Consider the following 21,999-nt stretch of genomic DNA (forward strand, 5'->3'; position numbering starts at 1 on the left):
ATTCTATAGCTGACAGTTCTTCCAGTTCCGCTATCGTGAAAGCGAAGGCGAATCTTTCTTACCTGCCATCTCGCATAATGACCTAATACAAGTATGTAGGGCTGGGTTTCGATTCAAATTTCAAGAATCGATTCGATTCTGATTCTCAAGATCTTGAATCGATTATCATTATTCGATTCGATCCGATCGGATCCGATCTTCGAGATTTAGATAAGTGTTTTTGAAGAAAGCATTTTTTTCCAGCTGTTACCTGAATTACAGGACTGTAGTTATGCAACATATTGATACTATTATTATAGACATTCAACTGCAAATTAATGGAGTATTGATGGTTGTAAAGAACAATCCCCCTTCCAGAGTGTTGATACAACTGCTTTCACAAACTTGCACTGGTGTAGACGAGAGAGGACGCAGAGATATATCAGCAGCAGTAGACCAATTATTTAGACGCGAACCTGATGTATTATTAAAAATGAAATTAAGAATTGACATTAAGATCGCAAAGGTAAAGAAGGCGCTAAGCGTCACCGTAAAGTTTTGCGCGATAACATCCAGGGAATCACCAAACCCGCCATCCGTCGTCTGGCTCGCCGCGGCGGTGTCAAGCGCATCTCCGGTCTGATCTACGAGGAGACCCGCGGAGTGTTAAAGGTGTTCCTGGAGAACGTGATCCGCGATGCCGTGACCTACACCGAGCACGCCAAGAGAAAGACCGTCACCGCCATGGATGTTGTGTACGTGCTGAAGCGACAGGGACGCACCCTCAACGGCTTCGGAGGATAAACGCCTGAAATCAAGAGAAACCACAATCTGCCAGATCGCAGCTTTTAGCGTTTCTGGAGTTTTCAAAGCTGCCATGTTTAATGTCCTTCCACCTCGCGCGCATGCGTGAATTCAATGACGCGGCAAATTAAAATTCACGGGGAAAATGTAGGCCTATTATTAAATCGATCCTCTGAGTTACGGATCGATCTTTAGAAATTAATATGAAAATCGATTCAGAATTGGTGAATCGATTTTTTCAACACAGCCCTACAAGTATGATATGCCCGATAGCACTAAAAAAAAATTTAAAAAGCGACGTAAACCCCGAATACATTCGGGGACAACTGTCAGCTTAAATGAAATTTGACAACTGTCAGCTTAAATGTCAAATTATACTTTTCTCCATGGTGGTATTGAGAGAATTAAGAAAAACTGAAGACTGAAAGTTCGTTAACCTCTTTGTTATGTTGCCATAGTGAGGAGTCGTTCATGAACGGTTCCGTCTGTCACGTGAAATCTAATCAAAACATAGAAGAGACGATCTGACAGGTTTGAGAAGATCAAATACAGCCCGATACTAAAAAACAGACCCGGCGTCTATTTGAGACATGCCTTTATTTACCCAAACCTGTCGTCACACCAGGCGTTTAAAAGAGACAGGCATCTATTTGGGACTCGGCTATTATTTGAAGTTTTACGGTATATTGTAGATGTGTTACTAAAAATATGCATATACAAAAATATGCCTTGCCTGTATTTCAAGTTGATAAAATAATTTCAAATCCATATCAGTTTATTTGTGGCCGCGCGGCGTGCGCCCTCCCAGGAGAATCACAACCGCGCGCGCGCTCTGCCTGCACTCGTCGAGATGGATCATGAGGAGTTGAAGAAAAGATAGCCACAAATGTGGAAGTTCATCGCTGAGGAAGCATGCAGCTAACTGTGGTAACAAAACCAAGCACACGCAGTTCAATCGAACAGTATTTTTGTTATGGTTCCTGAGTTTAGTCTCTTAATAACACTGTCTTAGTAGCCTACATTAAGCCACGTTAAGCGTTTTCTTATAATGGTTTTCTATGGGAGGAAAACGCTTAACGTGTAATTGAAAGCGTTGCGTTCAAATTTTGGGCTCATCTGATTTTTTGTACATAGTATACGTTATTAGTATTATGTTTACTGAGTTTGGTCTCTTAATAAATAAGTTAATGGTCGTGTAATTATGTATGCTGGCAATAAACATTTTTGTAAGTGTGTCTATAATGTAATATGCTAAACTGATTTTATTGCGGGTGCGGGTCGGGTGCGGATTTTATTTAGTGCTGTTGTCGGAAAACGGGTCGGATGCGGTTTTAAGCACTGCAGGTACGGGCGGGTGCGGGTTTACAAAATCGGACCCGTGCAGGACTTGATCGAGGCGCATCGGCTTCAGTTTTTAACACGAGTGCTGCAGGCTTGGTGTAGCTACTCTATCGCTAGACGTGTTAAACATTTTAAAATCGGAAAAATTGTCAGACATCCATTTAGCGCATGTTCATAGAGGAAAACTACTGAAAAACAGCGCTGGTTGTTCTCTCAATACTGTGTGTTTATTTTACTGACTGAGAAATCGCTTCAGATAATTCAGTGAGAGAGCAGTCCAAACTCATTCAAGTGGATTCGGGCCGTTTTGCAAACGAGTTTGACCCATTCATAATTAAGAACACAATAGTCAAAATGTGTGCACTGCGCAGTTCAGTTACAGAGTTTAACTTCTATTATTCTGTTAAACTGAATATACAAATTTGATAAACATCAAATTGTTCGTCACTTTAGCAACAGTAGAGCCCCGTAAATCCCACCCCCTCCCGGGCCCCACCATCACGTTCGCACAGGGCCTCGCACCCCCCCTGGCAACGGGCCTGATGAGTTGTATCTATATTTTTCATTCCCCCTGTGCACTAATACACTCTTGTTTTCTAACAAACTTTTGTTTGCTCTTTCTCAGTGCTGGTTGTGTGTTAGGTGTTGGTTTGGTCCTGAGTTCTCTCAGTAGCAGCAGTCAGTCTGAGCGGGACCGTGCGCACGTGTCTCTGACGCTGGACAGACTCCTGCAGACCCTGCAGGACAGCAGCAGTATGAGCCGCATGATGCAGGAGGTAAAGCCATGTTGCGCTTACTGGTTCACGAACACATGGGGTTCATGAAGGATAAGCTTAAGGATTAGCATAAGCTAATATTTAATTAATACGAATATAAAAAAAATCTTACCAAAAATACATTTTATTTGTTTACCTGCATGTGACCATTAACCATTAATTATCAGTGGACTGTGAAAAGGTTTGTGAATACTTGCTTAAGCTGAATAATGTTTACAAATGGCCACACATTGTTGGTGCTGACAGAATTTTTCCTTGAATCAAATAAAAATTATAATTTAAAGGGATCATGAACTGCGTTGTTTTATGATGTTTCCTGTGGTGCACTTATGTTAGAATGCTTTTTACATCAAAAATTGTCATAATTTATAAATAAAAGGCATTTTTCCTACCCTGATTTCAGCCCTCTGCTCTGAACGCATTATATTTAGATCTATGGCATTACATTTAGATCTATGGCCTTACATTTAGATCAATGGCATTATATTTAGATCTATGGCATTATATTTAGATCTATGGCATTATATTTAGATCTATGGCATTACATTTAGATCTATGGCCTTACATTTCGATCTATGGCATTATATTTAGATCTATAGCATTATATTTAGATCAATGGCATATTTAGATCTATAGCATTATATTTAGATCAATGGCATTATATTTAGATCTATGGCATTATATTTAGATCTATGGCATTACATTTAGATCTATGGCCTTACATTTCGATCTATGGCATTATATTTAGATCTATAGCATTATATTTAGATCTATGGCATTATATTTAGATCAATGGCATTATATTTAGATCTATGGCATTATATTTACATCTATGGCATTACATTTACATCTATGGCATTACATTTCGATCTATGGCCTTACATTTCGATCTATGGCATTATATTTAGATCTATGGCATTATATTTAGATCTATGGCATTATATTTAGATCTATGGCCTTACATTTCGATCTATGGCATTATATTTCGATCTATGGCATTATATTTAGATCAATGGCATTATATTTAGATCTATGGCATTATATTTAGATCTATGGCATTACATTTACATCTATGGCATTATATTTAGATCTATGGCATTATATTTAGATCTATGGCATTATATTTAGATCAATGGCATTATATTTAGATCTATGGCATTACATTTACATCTATGGCATTATATTTAGATCTATTGCATCACATTTCGATCTATGGCATTATATTTAGATCTATGGCATTATATTTAGATCTATGGCATTACATTTAGATCTATGGCATTACATTTAGATCTATGGCATTACATTTAGATCTATTGCATTACATTTCGATCTATTGCATTATATTTCGATCTATGGCATTATATTTAGATCTATTGCATTACATTTAGATCTATGGCCTTACATTTAGATCAATGGCATTATATTTAGATCAATGGCATTATATTTAGATCTATGGCATTATATTTAGATCTATGGCATTACATTTAGATCAATGGCATTATATTTAGATCTATGGCATTACATTTAGATCTATGGCATTACATTTAGATCAATGGCATTACATTTAGATCTATTGCATTATATTTCGATCTATGGCATTATATTTAGATCTATGGCCTTACATTTCGATCTATGGCATTATATTTAGATCTATGGCATTATATTTAGATCTATGGCATTATATTTAGATCTATGGCCTTACATTTCGATCTATGGCATTATATTTAGATCTATGGCATTATATTTAGATCTATGGCATTATATTTAGATCTATGGCCTTACATTTCGATCTATGGCATTATATTTCGATCTATGGCATTATATTTAGATCAATGGCATTATATTTAGATCTATGGCATTATATTTAGATCTATGGCATTACATTTACATCTATGGCATTATATTTAGATCTATGGCATTATATTTAGATCTATGGCATTATATTTAGATCAATGGCATTATATTTAGATCTATGGCATTACATTTACATCTATGGCATTATATTTAGATCTATTGCATCACATTTCGATCTATGGCATTATATTTAGATCTATGGCATTATATTTAGATCTATGGCATTACATTTAGATCTATGGCATTACATTTAGATCTATGGCATTACATTTAGATCTATTGCATTACATTTCGATCTATTGCATTATATTTCGATCTATGGCATTATATTTAGATCTATTGCATTACATTTAGATCTATGGCCTTACATTTAGATCAATGGCATTATATTTAGATCAATGGCATTATATTTAGATCTATGGCATTATATTTAGATCTATGGCATTACATTTAGATCAATGGCATTATATTTAGATCTATGGCATTACATTTAGATCTATGGCATTACATTTAGATCAATGGCATTACATTTCGATCTATTGCATTATATTTCGATCTATGGCATTATATTTAGATCTATTGCATTACATTTAGATCAATGGCATTATATTTAGATCAATGGCATTATATTTAGATCTATGGCATTATATTTAGATCTATGGCATTACATTTAGATCAATGGCATTATATTTAGATCTATGGCATTACATTTAGATCTATGGCATTACATTTAGATCTATGGCATTACATTTAGATCAATGGCATTACATTTAGATCTATGGCATTACATTTAGATCTATGGCCTTACATTTCGATCTATGGCATTATATTTAGATCTATAGCATTATATTTAGATCAATGGCATTATATTTAGATCTATGGCATTATATTTACATCTATGGCATTACATTTACATCTATGGCATTATATTTAGATCTATTGCATTACATTTCGATCTATGGCCTTACATTTCGATCTATGGCATTATATTTAGATCTATGGCATTACATTTACATCTATGGCATTATATTTAGATCTATGGCATTACATTTAGATCTATGGCATTACATTTAGATCTATGGCCTTACATTTAGATCTATGGCCTTACATTTAGATCTATGGCATTACATTTAGATCTATGGCATTACATTTAGATCAATGGCATTACATTTAGATCTATGGCATTACATTTAGATCTATGGCCTTACATTTAGATCTATGGCATTACATTTAGATCAATGGCATTACATTTAGATCAATGGCATTACATTTAGATCTATGGCCTTACATTTAGATCTATGGCCTTACATTTAGATCTATGGCCTTACATTTAGATCAATGGCATTACATTTAGATCAATGGCATTACATTTAGATCAATGGCATTACATTTAGATCTATGGCATTACATTTAGATCTATGGCCTTACATTTAGATCTATGGCATTACATTTACATCTATGGCATTACATTTAGATCTATGGCCTTACATTTAGATCTATGGCATTACATTTACATCTATGGCATTATATTTAGATCTATGGCATTACATTTAGATCTATGGCATTACATTTAGATCTATGGCCTTACATTTAGATCTATGGCATTACATTTAGATCTATGGCCTTACATTTAGATCTATTGCATTACATTTCGATCTATGGCATTATATTTCGATCTATGGCATTATATTTAGATCTATTGCATTATATTTAGATCTATGGCCTTACATTTAGATCTATGGCATTACATTTAGATCTATTGCATTACATTTAGATCTATGGCATTACATTTAGATCTATGGCATTACATTTAGATCAATGGCATTATATTTAGATCTATGGCATTACATTTACATCTATGGCATTATATTTAGATCTATGGCATTATATTTAGATCTATGGCATTATATTTAGATCTATGGTAGGGATGCCACAATTCTCAATATAATATTGAACCGTTCGGTACGGCATTCACGGTTCAATACGCGCTTGTGAATTGCGGTTTTCTCGGTTTTGCATTTAATTAATTATTTTTCTACAAATTCTATAATTTGCCTCCTCCATCCCAATATAGCCTACTGTACAACGCGAAATACATTCACATCACACGTTAGTGGTGGAGTTATACTCATGGAATACAATAGTTATTCACAATCACGAAAAGTTCATTATTTGCATGCGTTTTAAAGCCTTGCCGGCTCATTCGCGTGCGCGGTTTTAACATGCGCTTTTCGGAGCTTGCGCACTAAACGCCTGTCAAACACGTGATTACTGGACTAAACAGTCGTCTTACTGCGCAAATACTGTCAAATACACACAAGGTTAACATAAACACAGTCGGTTATGTGTAAAGTGAAAGTAAAATCAGTGTGTGTCTGTATATTAGATGCGCAGGTCTTAAATTGACAACAGCGCAGTAGTGAACACGCGATCCTTAAAGGGACAGTTCACCTCTAAAATTATATCATTATTTACTCACTCTAATATTGTTTCAAACCTGTATTAATTTCTCGATGACAGAATTTTCATTTTTGAACGAACTATCCCTTTAATGTTAATACAACAACAAAAGACAGAGAAAATCCCTTACTGCTCTTGACTGAAAAACTAATACAGTAGCTTTAATAAGAATCAATGTATATTTTATAGTGAAGTCTATGTAGTGTTTTATTTTTACATTTATTCATTCAATTTCATACTTAAATGCTGCTGTACAGCTCTGAGCTGCTAGTGTAAATCTTTATATTTATATATATTTATTTTATATTATACAGTACACTAGGAATGAGGTTTTTTTTTAAGTAAAGTTTTAAGTTTAAGTAAGGTTTTTCCATTCTTTTAAATAAAATTAAGAAAGAGTATTGCAATAAAAAAATGTCTTTTTTTCTCCTTAACCTCTTGCTGTTCCTGTTGCCTAAGAATAGAATAACAAAAAATGTATATGACAAGCAATCAGAGCCGAACCGAACCGAGAACCGGGGTTAAAAACCGAGGTATGTATTGAACCGTGGACTAACTGTATTGTTGCATCCCTAATCTATGGCATTATATTTAGATCTATTGCATTATATTTAGATCTATGAAAGCAGGGATCTCATCATTGCAACTCAGTTTCTGTCGAATGTTTTCATCTTCACTAACAGTGCAAACGTGATATAGTTAAGAGATTAGTTGAATAAAACTGATAAACGCCTCACTGATAAACTCTCGCAGTTTGATTGACAGGTTCAGCGCGTGTTGCCCCAATGATTGCAAAGGGAGCTTTCTTTGATCGCTTTCTTTATAGAATTTAATCACCGTTAAATAACAGATTGTTTTCATCATACTAAGAGAAAACAACGCAAGTTGACGTTTAGTCACTAGTTTGATTTACTGACACAGACAAAGAACATCTGACTACATTAATTATTACATATCAGATCAAGCATTAGAATGAACACAGTTACTTACATGTTGCATTACTGTCGAGCCCAGGCACTGCACAATATTTTGTAATCCTCAACGGCATGTTTATTGCTCGGGAGCGCGATCCATTTAGCTCCACGAGTCAGTGGACCGGGCTACAGAATCAGGCGTACATATCTATTGAGGCGGCGTTTCAGCATACGATGACGTCAAGGGTCGACATATTCTCAGATCAAGCGTTTGCTGGGCCCGGTGTCAATAAAAGCTTTTTTTTAACTAACGAGGATGTTTTCAGCTCTGAAACTTACATGATATTCTTATATCTCGATGAACTTTTATATACCAAAGGCTCAAGGGAAAGTTGATTTCTCAATTCATCACCCCTTTAACTTTCCATCAAATACTTTCAGTGGCAGTTTCTGTGCATCCAAACATTTCTTTTGTCTTTTATCTCTTCTGTTTTTTCAGGTTTTGGCCTATTCTGTGGCATGTGTTGGAGTTTCAGCATTTAACTCAGGCATTATTGAGGCCAGTAAAGCTGAGGAAAGCATGAACACACTTCGCTCCCTGACGGAGGAAAGCCAGCAGGTGAGAACTGAAATTGTCTGTTTCTAAGGCACTAGAAGAATCATACACTAAGATAACAGTTATTAAAATAAAAAAAAAAGATAATATTGTTTTACAATGTAGGATTGTCTTCCTTGCCTTCTTTGAACACACCAGGTTTGTATTGAAGAATGCATAAATGCTGAGTGATTAAAAACCAAATATTTGAATCACACTTTAAGGCATCTATTCTGTGTTTTTTAGACACCTGGCTTTGCTTTGGCGTTGGGACTGACAGTGTTTGGTCTGTCTTCTTTTGGTCATGGTAAAGCTATGGACATCCAACCCCGTCTGCTGGCCGCCTGGACCAAGATACTGCTGGCAGAGGTGATGTATGATTGTTCAGTGAATCATATTGGGGTCAAAATGTATTATCATTTCCATATGTTATGCATATTTCGCCATTATGCATGTATGAAGGCTTGCTGGTCCTAATTTTATGTGGCGCGACCACTTTATTATACATTTCAAAGCTGCTTTGGGGGAAAAAAGTTTGTGGAAAGAAAGGGTCTACTAAGAAATTCAGTGCAGAAACAAATGTAGTTGGTCTCGCTGACTAGTGAGAAACAGTGTGTTGTTGTGCCGCAGTAAATGAACTATATATCAGGATCTGATCTAAGGCACAAGTCCAGAATTTAAGGTTGAGTCTTTGTCTGTCTGAGATCTTAGTTTTGGTCTAGGAAGTTCTGGCATCAACACTAGATCTCAGCTTTCATGAGGGAGAAACTAAACTGTAATCATTTTCATTCATTCTAGGGTTGTCCCACAATGCAGAGGCTGTCCGCCCTCAATGGACTGATCGCATTAGTGGGGTCTGAGACGGCTCTCATTCAGGTAATTTAAAGGGTCATATGATGCTTTTAAAAGTTTATTATTTGGTTTATTGGGTGTAATACAATAGATTAACATGCTTTAATGTAAAAAAAATATATATATATACATTGGGCCTCGTTCATTAAAGTTTCGTAAATATACGAGCAAATTCGGAGTAATTTGCGTGTAAAATGGACCTTTACTAAAACTCTCCTCCGGATTCACAAATGCTTCGTATACCACGGATCCGGTAGTTAAACGTGTGTTTATTAACGAATTACAAACATTCGTAAATAGGCGGACATTTACTCTCATGAGTTACAACTACGGAAATTACGTGTCCAGGAACACTTCTGGACTTCATTCTCAGGTTTGACTCAGGTATATTGCATAGAAGCTTAAGAGACTAGTTGGCCATATGCATAGCAATAAATATATTCAATTATCGTGTGTCCACCAAAGCATTTTTAGCCAGCTAAAAAACGCCTAGTGCTCTTCTGAAAACAACCAGCTGGTGGCGCTTGAAAGCGTTTTGCAAGGGCAGCGTTTTTCCAGAGATACTTTGGTTGCTATGACACAGAATATCCATGGCAGTAATGTGTTACTAATATCTCATTTTGAATAATATTACTGAACATAAAAATGCAGTGACCAGCAGTATTAACTCCTCCATTATGCTGCGTTCACACCAAACGCGAAAAGAGCGTCAGGAGCGAGTGATTTCAATGTAAAGTCAATGGAAAGGCGCGTTGATGCGTGTCTGGACGTCCCGCGGCGCGATAGACACGTTTCGCACAGCGCGATGGATGCGATTCCGCCTCATTCGCACGTCCAGTTCGCGTGAATGACGTGAATTGGACACGAATTGAGCGTCTTGTGCGATGCGCGTGTTATGCGAGAGTGGTGCTTTTTGTGCATTCACGCGTTTAAAGCGAATTTGCGTCTGACGCCCGAGTTGAAAAATCTGAACTTTGGCGTCAATTCGTGCCGCGTTAACCAATCAGGAGCCTGCTTGCTGCTGTCACGTGGTAAAGTGACGTGATGAGAAACCCTGCATAATTTCAGTATACTATTATTGTGTCACAAAATGTAGTTTTAAGACTTTTTCAGGTGAGAATGTAGTTGTTTAAAGCTCAAATCTGTGGTTTATTTATAAAGAGAGCGCCTATTTAAAAAAAAAAATCTTGTGTTTTTGGAGTTCTGAGATCCAGGCGATCACCAGGCGCTCAGCGCTCATTAACCCAGACAAGAGCAGCCTTTCCTCGGCTTGTCCTTCTGACGTTTGCCGCTGACTCTGATGTCCTGTAGTGGTTCGTCTTGTGTGGATCTAACGGGCGATCTTTGTTGTCATGAATCTATAATTTGTTGTCTGCCAAATCGTTTCGACTTAGGGCAAAGAGAAGTTTCATAACTTTACTTTTTAAGGATATTTAAATATACATGCAGTGAAGATAATGTAGGAGTTGCCTGGACCACATTTGTGTGGCTATTAATGTTTAATATATATTTTTAATGAAAATGAAAAGAGGCAGAGTGGTGTTTTATGACGTATTTCTCCTGGAGCGCCTTGAACGCGTGTCTATTTCGCTTCAAACGCTCAATTTATATGCGCGTCCAATTCACCGTGGACACGCGAATGGATTCAAAATGTTCACGCGAAAACTAGACGCGATTTTGACGCTCTATTCACGTTTGGTGTGAACGCAGCATTAGGATGATTGGTCATGTTGCATTTTTTCCAGGTGCAACTTTTCATGTGACAAGAACCAACCGATCAGCTTCGGCCTTTCCGTAGCAACATTGAAATCTCAGCCAAGATGGACGAACTGATCATAGCTCTACAGGGCGGGTTTTTTATTTCTCATCTCCAATCAGAGTTTCATCTCCCATTCCCTTTAAAAGCCAGTTGCGCTTGCCCCATGGCGGATTCGCTAATTACATGGTGGAATTTGTGAGCGGAAAAACTGAACGCTTCTCCAGAGACAAATCCTTTTATTTTTAATATTTAAAAATGTTTGTGTGCTGCCTTGGTGTGTATTCGTTTTTTTTGTCCTTTTGTGCTTCATCCATGGAGAAACACCGGCTTATACAGCAAACAAGATAGCAAGCTACAAGCTATCAAACGTACACAAGCTTCGAACCGGAAAAGGACAACCGACTTCCGGTTCAAACCCACTATGAATCATGGGTAAATTCGCTCACCAGGATAAAGGTGGATATAAAGCATTAAAGTTCTGCATAATTAAGGGCGTGGCCACTTCGAGTGACAGGTGGATAGCCATTTATCTGCTGTCTGTTAGTCATCGTGTCACTTCAGCTCCGCTCACCTCCCGGCTTTTTGCCCCTTTTCTGTTATCCGGGAGTGACGCGTGATGACGTGCTGCCAAGATGGCAACAGCCAGCTCGTCCCTACTTTACGCTTCAAAACTGCTCTTCTGAATCCTATGGGTGACGTCACGGACACTACGTCATATTTTTACAGTCTATGGTTTGGCGGCAGCATCTCTACTAATAGCGAAACTGTACGTTTATCTGCTTCAAGAACAGCGCCGCTATTACCTAAGTAAGAAATGTTGATTGTCAATTTGTCGATGTCAATTTTAAGTTGTTAAACTATTTTACTGATAAAATCGTCAGTGCAGCGCTGACAACACATAATAAAACATAATTTGGGGTAAAAACATGGAAATATTTAGTTGTTTTTATCCTATTGTTTACTATTTGCTTGTTCAGTTCCGTTGTGGATTTTGGTTCTTTTGCTTTTGTAGTCTTTAAGGACCTTTTGAAATAACTGAAATCATTTGGCGAAGTGACATGGAATGTAATGCGGTCAAGACCTGCCTGGAACCACATTAACTGTGCGTTTCCCTGAAAATAAATGCACAACTTTAGAATGTTTGTCAACCAATCAGATTCAAGCATTCAACAGCCCTGTAGTATAATTGTATTAATTTATACAATGAATGACTATACTTATTTTACTGATTTTTTCCATCTAAGTAAATGTTAAATATCACAAAACATTACTTTCTTATATATTACTCTACATTGAGTCCATTATCATATGCTGAGGTGCCATTAATGGCACCAGTTAAATGCCAGTCTCGAATGGGCACTGCCCTTTTTCTCCCACACCTGTGCCAGGCTGGTCTTTGTGTGGCAAATTACACTCCTCCGTGCCCATCCACTTTCCAGACACTTTACACACACACACACACACACACACACACACACACACACACACACACACACACACACACACACACACACACGCAGGGAGGGAGAGAGCAAATGCTGTCTCGCCTTTTTAAATGCAAATGCCACCATACTTGGAAGGTAGCCAGGAAGTGTCGCTATAGAAACGGTGGGACTTGACAGCGGTCTGCAAGGATTTTCTCTCAGTGTGAATCGGAGCCTTGTGAATGTCTCGGATTACTCTGCCGCCCCGCAGATGAAAAGATTTGTGTTAATGTGTCTTTACGCGACTTAAAGTCACTGAATAAACACTTTCAGGCCATTCAAACTCCCACATCAGTTGATTCCTTCTCGAATAAAGTCTTGAATGTAGCTCGTTTAGCTGGTCACTGTTCCTTTAAAATCCAAACAAAATCCCCCCTCCAAACAGTGGTACTAACAAGATTTTTTTGTTAGTTGATAGAACTGATTGCTTTTATTCGACTCTGTTTAGTAAGTTTGTGCACGTACATGCGGGATCGATCTCAGAAAGTTGCTGAGGAAAAAATAATATGGCAGTAACAGTAGTTGTCCACATGAGGGCACCGTAGGTTAAAGTAATCCAGCATGATAACGCTAAATAAATCCTTTCAACAAAAGCAGTAGGTTTATAACTAGTCTTTAAGGTCATTAAAAACAAACAAAAATTTTAAAGTAAAAGAAGTTCTTAAATTCCAGCCTAATATACATTTTTATAGTCATAAAACTAATGTAAACACAAAATTGTAGCGTAGGTGTAAAGCAGCGCTCTATTGTCATGTGATCCTTCAGAAATCATTAGAATATGCCGATTTTGTGCATAAAAACTCTTACTGGCCCCAAACTTTTGAACAGTAGTTAAAATGCTTGATTGTTAAAACACTTTTAATTCACCTAACTGGTCCCCGATGGTGAACACCACCCCTGACTAGTGTCCTCCAGTTACTCTGAGTTTGACATTGGCTTATACTGTGTCCCAGAACTCTTTGACCTTCAGAAAGTGTGTTTTTATCTCCATTAGTTGAAGAGTGAAACAGAGGAGTCCTCACAGCAGCAGGGCAGACTGAACGAGGTCATCCGAGCCATTACACAGGTTATAATTCATGCATTTGACATGCATGGAAATGTATATACTGGAAGTAAAACAATGGTTTGATTGAAGTTATGTGTCATTTAATTTTTTCTTGCTCTCATGCCATCCTCCGCACTAGATCATCACCTTCTCAGGAACAATAGGTCTGCAGTCGAATGGAGCATGTCTGCTGGGACACCTGCATCTGGCCCAGATGTGCAGCAGCCACAGTCGAACCGCAGGTGAGACTACAATCATTCACAAGTCTTCTGTTTTTCTTTATAATAAATTATTACAATTATTATTATTACTGTTGTTGTTGATGATTTATGATGGTATAAGGTCATTGACAAATAAAGCTTCAAAAAAGGTGGTTACAAAAAAAAAATCATGACCATGAACAATGTGTTAAAACAAGTTTCAGTTGTTAAATAACATTTTAAAATGTTAAAATTATTTTTTTTGACAGTTTTTATGTCACTGTTATGTTATATTTGAGAGAGATCTACAAACCTTTTCACTCTGCCACAGGATCTCCTCTGGATGATTTGCATTATCATGTTTACTGTTATTACCTATTCATAATATAAGAGCCCTGTTTGCATTTTTGCCACCCTGACATTAGAGAAATAATAAAAATAGCACAAAAAAAATTATACTGTAAATGGAAAGAATAAATATAAATGGAAGAAGAGCAATAAAACCAACTTCTCCACCCCTCTTCAACAGTTCCTCAGGACTTTGGTTATCTCCCAGAGAAAAGTGTCATCCGAGCGGGTGTAGACTTCATCACTGAAGCAGGAAGGAAAGGTAACACTCTATCTAGTGCTGTCTAATAAAATAAGGGTCTCTGTTACTTACTAATGCTCTGACTTTGTACAGGACCTGAGTTCACTGCTCCACACCTAGTGAAGACGTTGCTGGCACCATTAGGCTCGGTTGGTGGAAGCTTCCAGTATCCTCCAGTCAACTGGAGTGCCATCCTCTCTCCGCTGATGAGACTCGGCTTTGGTCAGCTTCCTCTTCGTCATCATCACGAATTAATGTTTTATAGGAAATGTCTTGAGGCAAGTATTTAGAGTGTCATTTTCGAAGGGAAATGATTTTGAAGTGTTCACCTGTGCCTGCTGTAGGTGAGGAAGTGCAGCATCACTGTGTAGAGTTGGCTGCCAGTCAGGCCCAGTCCTCCCAGAGTGCCTCCCTTTTCCTCGGCATCTGGATTGTGCCTCCCCTGGTTCACAGCCTGAGTGTGAGTATTTGTTTCTTTCTGTGTGTAATAGATGTTTGTCGTTTCTCCATGTAGTTTTGTCACGATACTGAAATTTCACACTTAGATGCGGTACTGTGAAAAATATCGATGTTCAATACCTTGATTTCGCCCTCAGGGAATTGTTTGGATTGTTTGAAGTTGGGGTGTTGCTAACAAAATGGAGGAAACAAGACAGATAGCACATGACAGGAAGAGAAGCAAAGTCGTTTCGAGGGGGGTGGGAAGGTTAACGTTTTTGATTAAAGATTATGAGGACACATGAATTTAAAAAAAATAATGAAGTGCACAGATAAATAATTTATAATAAACATTACAATATTACATATAAAATAAGAACACTCATCTTTTTTTATTTCATTACAACTTTAAGAGAGAATTACGAAGAATTAAGAGAAGCTCTCGGGAGTGCACATAAACGTTGCATCCTTTTGATTTTTATGTGAAGGACTCGTTTTTTCTGGGAAAATCAAGTCTACAGGCTTTCATAGACAACCCAGGAAGTCAGGAAAGGTCTCGTTTTTTTAAAGGAACACTCCACTATTTTTGAAAATAGGCTCAATTTCCAACTCCCCTAGAGTTAAACAATTGAGTTTTACCATTTTCGAATCCATTCAGCCGATCTCCGGGTCCGGTGGTAGCACTTTTTGCATAGCTTAGCATAGATCATTGAATCTGATTAGACCGTTTGCATCTCGCTCAAAAATGACCAAAGACTTTGGATATTTTTCCTATATAAAACTTGACTCTTCTGTAGTTACATCGTGTACTAAGACTGACAGAAAATGAAAAGTTGTGATTTTCTAGGCCGATATGTCTAGGAACTATACTCTCATACCTGCGTAATAATCAAGGGACTTTGCTGCCGTACCATGAGTGCAGCGGCGCAATGATATTACGCAGCACCTGAAAATAGGCTTCCGTCAACATAACCAACGTGACAACCTGCTTGCACAGGGAACGTGCTGGGGACTATTTTCAGGCGCTGCGAAATATCATTGCGCCGCTGCACTCATGGTACGGCAGCAAAGTCCCTTTATTATTATGCATGTATAAGGGTATAGTTCCTAGCCATACTGGGTAAACCTAGCATGATCTGCCAGCGATTTGATTTCGCCCGGCAACTCAGTCTGGAAACCCGTACATTCATTTCTACTGCTTCTGTTACACTTTTGTGGGAACCAATCACAGACTGGCTTATCCACCTGGCGCGCTAATGGAGGGTTTAACACGATGACGGATAGAGAAGCGATGGGTCATTGCCCGTTGATCACGCCTCTTGTGGTCTGATTGGTTGAAGAACTATCCAATTGCGTACAGAGTCATGTAATTTATGCGCGTTTATGCTCGCGTTTGCAGTAGAAAATACAGAGTAGACTCCCTAGACCAATGTTCAATCTTAAATTGAGCTTGGTCTGGTGATAGCCAGACAAATTCCTAGCCATATCGGCCTAGAAAATCACAACTTTTCATTTTCTGTCAGTAAATGAAACTCTAGGGGAGTTGGAAAATGAGCCTTTTTTCAAAAATAGTGGAGTACTCCTTTAAGTGATTAATACATGAAAATGCTTAAATATAACCCTTTTAATTCCATATTTTTGTCCTTTTGTAATAAGCTGTTATGTTGAATATATCTTGTAAGGATGCTGAAAAGTGAAGTAGTAATTAGTAGCTAATTTTCTCAGTGTTGTCATCTAAGTTCATCATGGTTTTCTGGCTTCAAAATGTCATATTGTCTCTCGTCTATCATATGGACCCTCCACAGCTCCGCACAAGGGCTTATCTGTACGAGTGCCTGAGCTCCTGGATGAAGCATGTGGCCGAAGACAAACTGCAGGTGTATGTGGACAGTCTGGCAGTCCAGCAGTTTGAGCCCGACACACGTGCTCAGCGCCTGTCCCTGTGCCTGTCCATCCTGCGTGGTCTGTCCAAAGCCATGGCGGTCCCCAACCCGCCCCAAAACTGCTGGACCACCCTGTGCTCTACCACTGAAAAGATCTATAACTGCTTACCTGATAAAATACCGGTATGTCCTGGCAGTTGCCTGAAGGCTGTGACACACCAAGCCAACAGTCGGCCCAGGTTTGGCATTGTGTTCCACGCTATTAATCGGACTCCGTCGGGGGCTTTTTGACTGACTGAGCATGTTGAATCGGCATTGTTGCCGTTGGTAAGAGAGATTACTCTTATTGGCTGTTCAGCTTAGCAAACGAGTTTAAAAATAAATGGCTTGGTGTGTCAGAGCCTTGATGGAAGATGTGTTGTAGTCAAGCATGTTGATTAAACATCGAACAGTTAGCAAGTTCTGCTGCTGTAGTGATATTTTGGGGTTTTTATGTTGGTCTGTAGGCTGCTGAGGTGGACCTCTATGAAGCGATGTGTTCGTGTCTGTCTGAACTGAGCGACACTGAGATAGACCGCATCATCAAAGTCACTGAGGTAAAATATAACTGTAATGTGCGTGATTTATAGCTTTATAAATCTGATTCTGTTGAAAGGTTTCATCATGATATGTAGTCATAATATCTTGCCTCAGGGTAATGAACACATTTCTTCACCGTGCAAGATGCATATCAACTGACATCAGATGGTTAATAATGAAGAGAAGACTGAATAACCAAATGAAATGCTTTTTCTTGGTCACACCACATCATGAGGGGCATTTTAAGGGTCATTCCACAAAAAGTGTGCCTCTGGTTTTCATTGTTAATAGAATCAAATAAAATGCCAGCAGCAATTATATATAAATGATTTTCTCCTTCATTTTGAACAATAACTTATAAACCTTTAAAGACAGGCCTACTGTGAGCTACGAGGTTGTTTATCGATGGTATTTGCCTCTTTCAAAGCGGTCAGTCTGCATTTTTTTTTAGCTTATTTTAAAATAATCGTGTTTGACACTGGAAATCATGGTGAAAAAAGGCATTACCCATGATTGTGTACTGAAAATTCCTAGAATCAGAAAGCAAAACTTGGCAAAATATCTCTTTAGCTCCTCCCACTCCCATGAAGCACTGCGAATGACGTAACCAAGTGGGACTTCATACACTCACAATACACTTAAATATTTGAATATAGAGATAGTGCGACACGCGTCATAATCTGAAGACCACGCCCACCGGGGGGGAAAACAATCAAACGCTCTCCATTGACTTTGCATTGCGTGAGGCTGCCTCCTTGTCATTTCGGATTTATAACAAAAAACAGAACAATGTCTAAAAGCTGCTATGTGACACTGATATGTATCACATATGTGATAAGGTGTACAGCAAACAAGCTAAACAAAACCCAGAACCAAAAACCCAGAAGTTTTTATAAGCTGTTGACCCAAAAAACGAGTTTATAAGGACACAAAAGTGGATACAGGCCACTGAGACAGAGCACGACATGTTATATTACGCTGAGAACTACACCCACTAGAGGGGAACGTAATCACCGACAGGAAATATAACATATAAAACTGACATTTGGATATTTGACGTAACAGTGACAGCTTATAAAAACTTGGTTCTGTGTTTTTTAGCTTGTTTGCTGTACACTTTGTCACCGAGCAGCTTTTAGACATTGTTCTGTTTTTTGTTATAAGTCAGAAATGACAAAGAGGCAGCCTCACGCAATACAAAGTCAATGGAGAGCGTTGGATTGGTCCCGGTGTGTGGGCGTGGCCTAAATGCGCTCTGTCTCTATGCTCTGCATATCTTGCAATAAACTTAAAATATATTGCTCTTATATTTACAATCCACGTTTTTAAATTAGTAGTTTTATATTTCTCCTTCGTTTTTAATTTGATTATGCTGTTCGCAATGCTTCATGGGATTGCAGTTTTTTCCAGTTATTTGGTTTACAGTTTTTTTGTATTTTAGTCTGATTTTCAAAAAACTTGTTTGGTTCAAATCAAAGTTTTTAGTGTTGTAATTCACCTCGTAGTTGGTTGGTTTGGTTCGTGGCTTAAAATGCTTTAACAAAGACTTTTTAAAAATCCCTACGGGGAAAATACTTCCGGAACCAGCGCTGCTGAAAAAGTGGGCGGGCACTATTGCACTCTATTGGGTTTTATTATAGGCAATTTCTTAACATCAGCGTTTCATTTTAATGCCTTTTATTTTAATTTTTTTTTAATGCCTTCGTTCTTTATGAAGATGCCTTTATTTGGAAATAAATGTTTGATTACATAAATATTAATAAAAAATAAATATACTATGAATAGATCAATATTATCTATTATAATTATTATTATTATTTATTGTCTATATATATTTGTCATTTTAGTGAACATAATGTTTTATTTTAAAGACTTAAAGTAGTGTCCCCAGGTTATGCATCATGCAGTTGATGTAATAGTTCTATTATCATCTGTTAGTTAAAGTCTTTGATTCATTCATTTCCATTATTGCACAATGATGCCTCCAGGTAACTTACCTTAAAAGGATCCCCAATGTTTTTTGTTTTTTTTTCTAAATTTGTTGATTTTAGTAATGAGACTCATTTTATGCAAGAAAATTCGATCAGACTTTTCCCCCAATTATAAATGCATACAATAAAGTGTTGCATGTTTGCAGTGATGAATTGTTGCGCTCTGATCCATGGAAGGTTTTCTTCTTTCATGATAATTAATGATAATTAATGATAATCATAATTCATTGCAAGTGCATAGGACAGCTTCTGCTGTTTTGTAATTTATCGTGTCATGTAACAACCATCCCAGATGCAATTTACAAGTTAAATGACTTGCTCAAAGCTACACTGCGATTTGGCTTGAGACATTAAATCATCAAATGTACCACCTCACACACTGTTTTTGTGCGCCCTCTACAGGCTAATGTAGAAAAAACAGCTTTCATCCTGTCCTACCTGACCTCTAAAGGCAGAGTCCCTCTCCTCGGGCTCAATGATGTCATCAGTACCATCCTCCGGATGGGGAATAAAAAACAAATAAGCTGGCTTCTTCTGCAGTGCCTCCACCAATCACGGTTCGCCTCTAGTCCTAATACAGGTAGGTTAACAATACTAATGTACATAATAGTAGTAAAAGTGCTAAAGTAAAAAGGTACACTACCATTCAAAAGTTTGAGATCAGTAAGGTTATTGAATATTTCCTTAAACGTAGGAACTTGCTAGTTGACAGTCGCCTGTAGTTCAAGCGAGGCTTTAAATAAATGCTGTTCATTTGAACTTTTCTGAATGAATTTTTTTTTTCTTGAGCATTAAATCCGAATATTAGTATGATTTCTGAAGGGTCATGTGACACTGGAATAATGATGTTTAAAATTCAAGCAATAAATTACATCTTAAAATACACTATATTGCCAAAAGTTTTGGGACGCCTGACTTTACGTACACATTTATAATTTTTTAATGACATCCCATTCTTAATCTGTAGGGTTTAATATGGAGTTTGTCCACCCTTTGCAGCTATAACAGCTTCAACTCTTCTGGGAAGGCTTTCCACAAAGTTTAGAAGTGTGTTTATGGGAATTTTGGACCATTTTTCTAGAAGCGCATTTGTGAGGTCAGGCACTGATGTTGGACGAGAAGGCCTGGCTCACAGTCTTCGCTCTAATTCATCCCAAAGGTGTTCAATCGGGTTGAGGTCAGGACTCTGTGTAGGCCAGTCAAGTTCCTCCACACTAAACTCGCTCATCCATATCTTTATGGACCGACGCTTTTTGCACTGGTGCAGTCATGTTGGAACAGGAAGGGGCCATCCCCAAACTGTTCCCACAAAGTTGGGAACATGAAATTGTGCAAAATGTCTTGGTATGCTGAAGCATTGAGAGCTCCTTTCAATGGAACTAAGAGGCTAAGCCCAACCCCTGAAAAACAACCACACACCATAATCCCCCCTCCACCTAACTTTACACTTGGCACAAGGCAGTCAAGCAATTACCGTTCTCCTGGCAACCGTGATTGGAACACCTAAATTCAATGATTTGGAGGGGTGTCTCAATACTTGGCAATATAGTGTATATTAAAATAGATTTTTTTTTTTTTTTCCTGTTTTACTGTATTTTATGGTCCATTAAATGCAGTTTTGGTGAGCATAACTTAACCCCAAACTTTCCATTTCAAACACCCACTCTTTGATGAACTTGAATCCTTATGCTGTTTCAGAAAGTAAAATGTTTGTTTGTTTTCAGGGGTCACTAAACGAATGGAGTGGCTACTGGAGTTGATGGGCCACATCAGAAACGTTGCATACGGATCTCCCTCTGTTAAATGTGTCAACATTATAGAGGTTTGTGCAACATCTTTTTGATTGAATTTATTGTTCACAGGTTTCTTTTACGTCGCTTTACAATCGTATGTGGATTTGCATCTCAGAAGAGCAGTCACTGCCATCTGGAAAGTGTTTTTAGTTGCCTTGCTGTGGGCTTAATGATATAAACGTTTCCTTTCTCTATAAAACACATTAACCTCAGCAGGAAGCAAGATAATGCCTGTTCACTGACTTAAAGGGACAGTGTGCAAGTTTCGGCGCTAATTCAAAACAATAACAAAGGTGTAGCCTGATGACGCGGTGAATGAGCGTGGAATCATGGGAGTTGTCTTCTTCACCTCCACAGCGGATGGAAAGCAATCTGACGGGACTCGGGCAGAAATCATGTTCATAGATGAGCTAATGTATTAAAGTTTTACTAATGTTATTGTGGTATGAAGCAGGACGGGGCTGATAGCCTGGGATATTTTATCAGTGCTGTTTTTATTTGCTGCAGTCGGCCGCTGCCCAATCTTTCATTTGGTTGCTTATGTTTATTTTACGATTAAAGTTACGTTTAACGTTCGCCGCCTCCTTCCCTGAACTTGAACTTTGTTTTAGTTACGTTTGATCACTTCAGTTCACATTATTTTACTTAAAGGGTTAGTTCACC

The 21,999-nt window shown here is 37.9% G+C and overlaps 2 protein-coding genes across 2 annotated transcripts in view; both read left to right on the top strand.

Moving 5' to 3' along the window:
• Nucleotides 1-21,999, top strand: part of focad (focadhesin) — a 96,088-nt gene that overhangs the window by 69,911 nt on the left and 4,178 nt on the right. Inside the window, exons 29-41 of the mRNA XM_079841949.1 lie at nucleotides 2,750-2,900; nucleotides 8,628-8,747; nucleotides 8,970-9,092; nucleotides 9,522-9,599; nucleotides 13,813-13,884; nucleotides 14,003-14,105; nucleotides 14,593-14,673; nucleotides 14,746-14,874; nucleotides 14,997-15,112; nucleotides 16,896-17,156; nucleotides 17,480-17,569; nucleotides 19,946-20,123; nucleotides 21,268-21,365. Of these exons, the coding sequence (XP_079698075.1) occupies nucleotides 2,750-2,900; nucleotides 8,628-8,747; nucleotides 8,970-9,092; nucleotides 9,522-9,599; nucleotides 13,813-13,884; nucleotides 14,003-14,105; nucleotides 14,593-14,673; nucleotides 14,746-14,874; nucleotides 14,997-15,112; nucleotides 16,896-17,156; nucleotides 17,480-17,569; nucleotides 19,946-20,123; nucleotides 21,268-21,365 (1,600 nt within the window). The remainder of the gene's footprint in view (nucleotides 1-2,749; nucleotides 2,901-8,627; nucleotides 8,748-8,969; nucleotides 9,093-9,521; nucleotides 9,600-13,812; nucleotides 13,885-14,002; nucleotides 14,106-14,592; nucleotides 14,674-14,745; nucleotides 14,875-14,996; nucleotides 15,113-16,895; nucleotides 17,157-17,479; nucleotides 17,570-19,945; nucleotides 20,124-21,267; nucleotides 21,366-21,999) is intronic.
• On the top strand, nucleotides 329-783 carry LOC307139338 (histone H4-like; the record flags this gene model as incomplete). Its single annotated transcript, XM_079838258.1, has 2 exons — nucleotides 329-392; nucleotides 497-783. 2 exons carry the CDS (start codon nucleotides 329-331, stop codon nucleotides 781-783), a joined length of 351 nt encoding a protein of 116 aa, XP_079694384.1.

Source organism: Gobio gobio (genome assembly GCF_949357685.1).
Source record: "Gobio gobio genome assembly, chromosome: 2".
Classification (NCBI taxonomy): Eukaryota; Metazoa; Chordata; class Actinopteri; order Cypriniformes; family Gobionidae; genus Gobio; species Gobio gobio.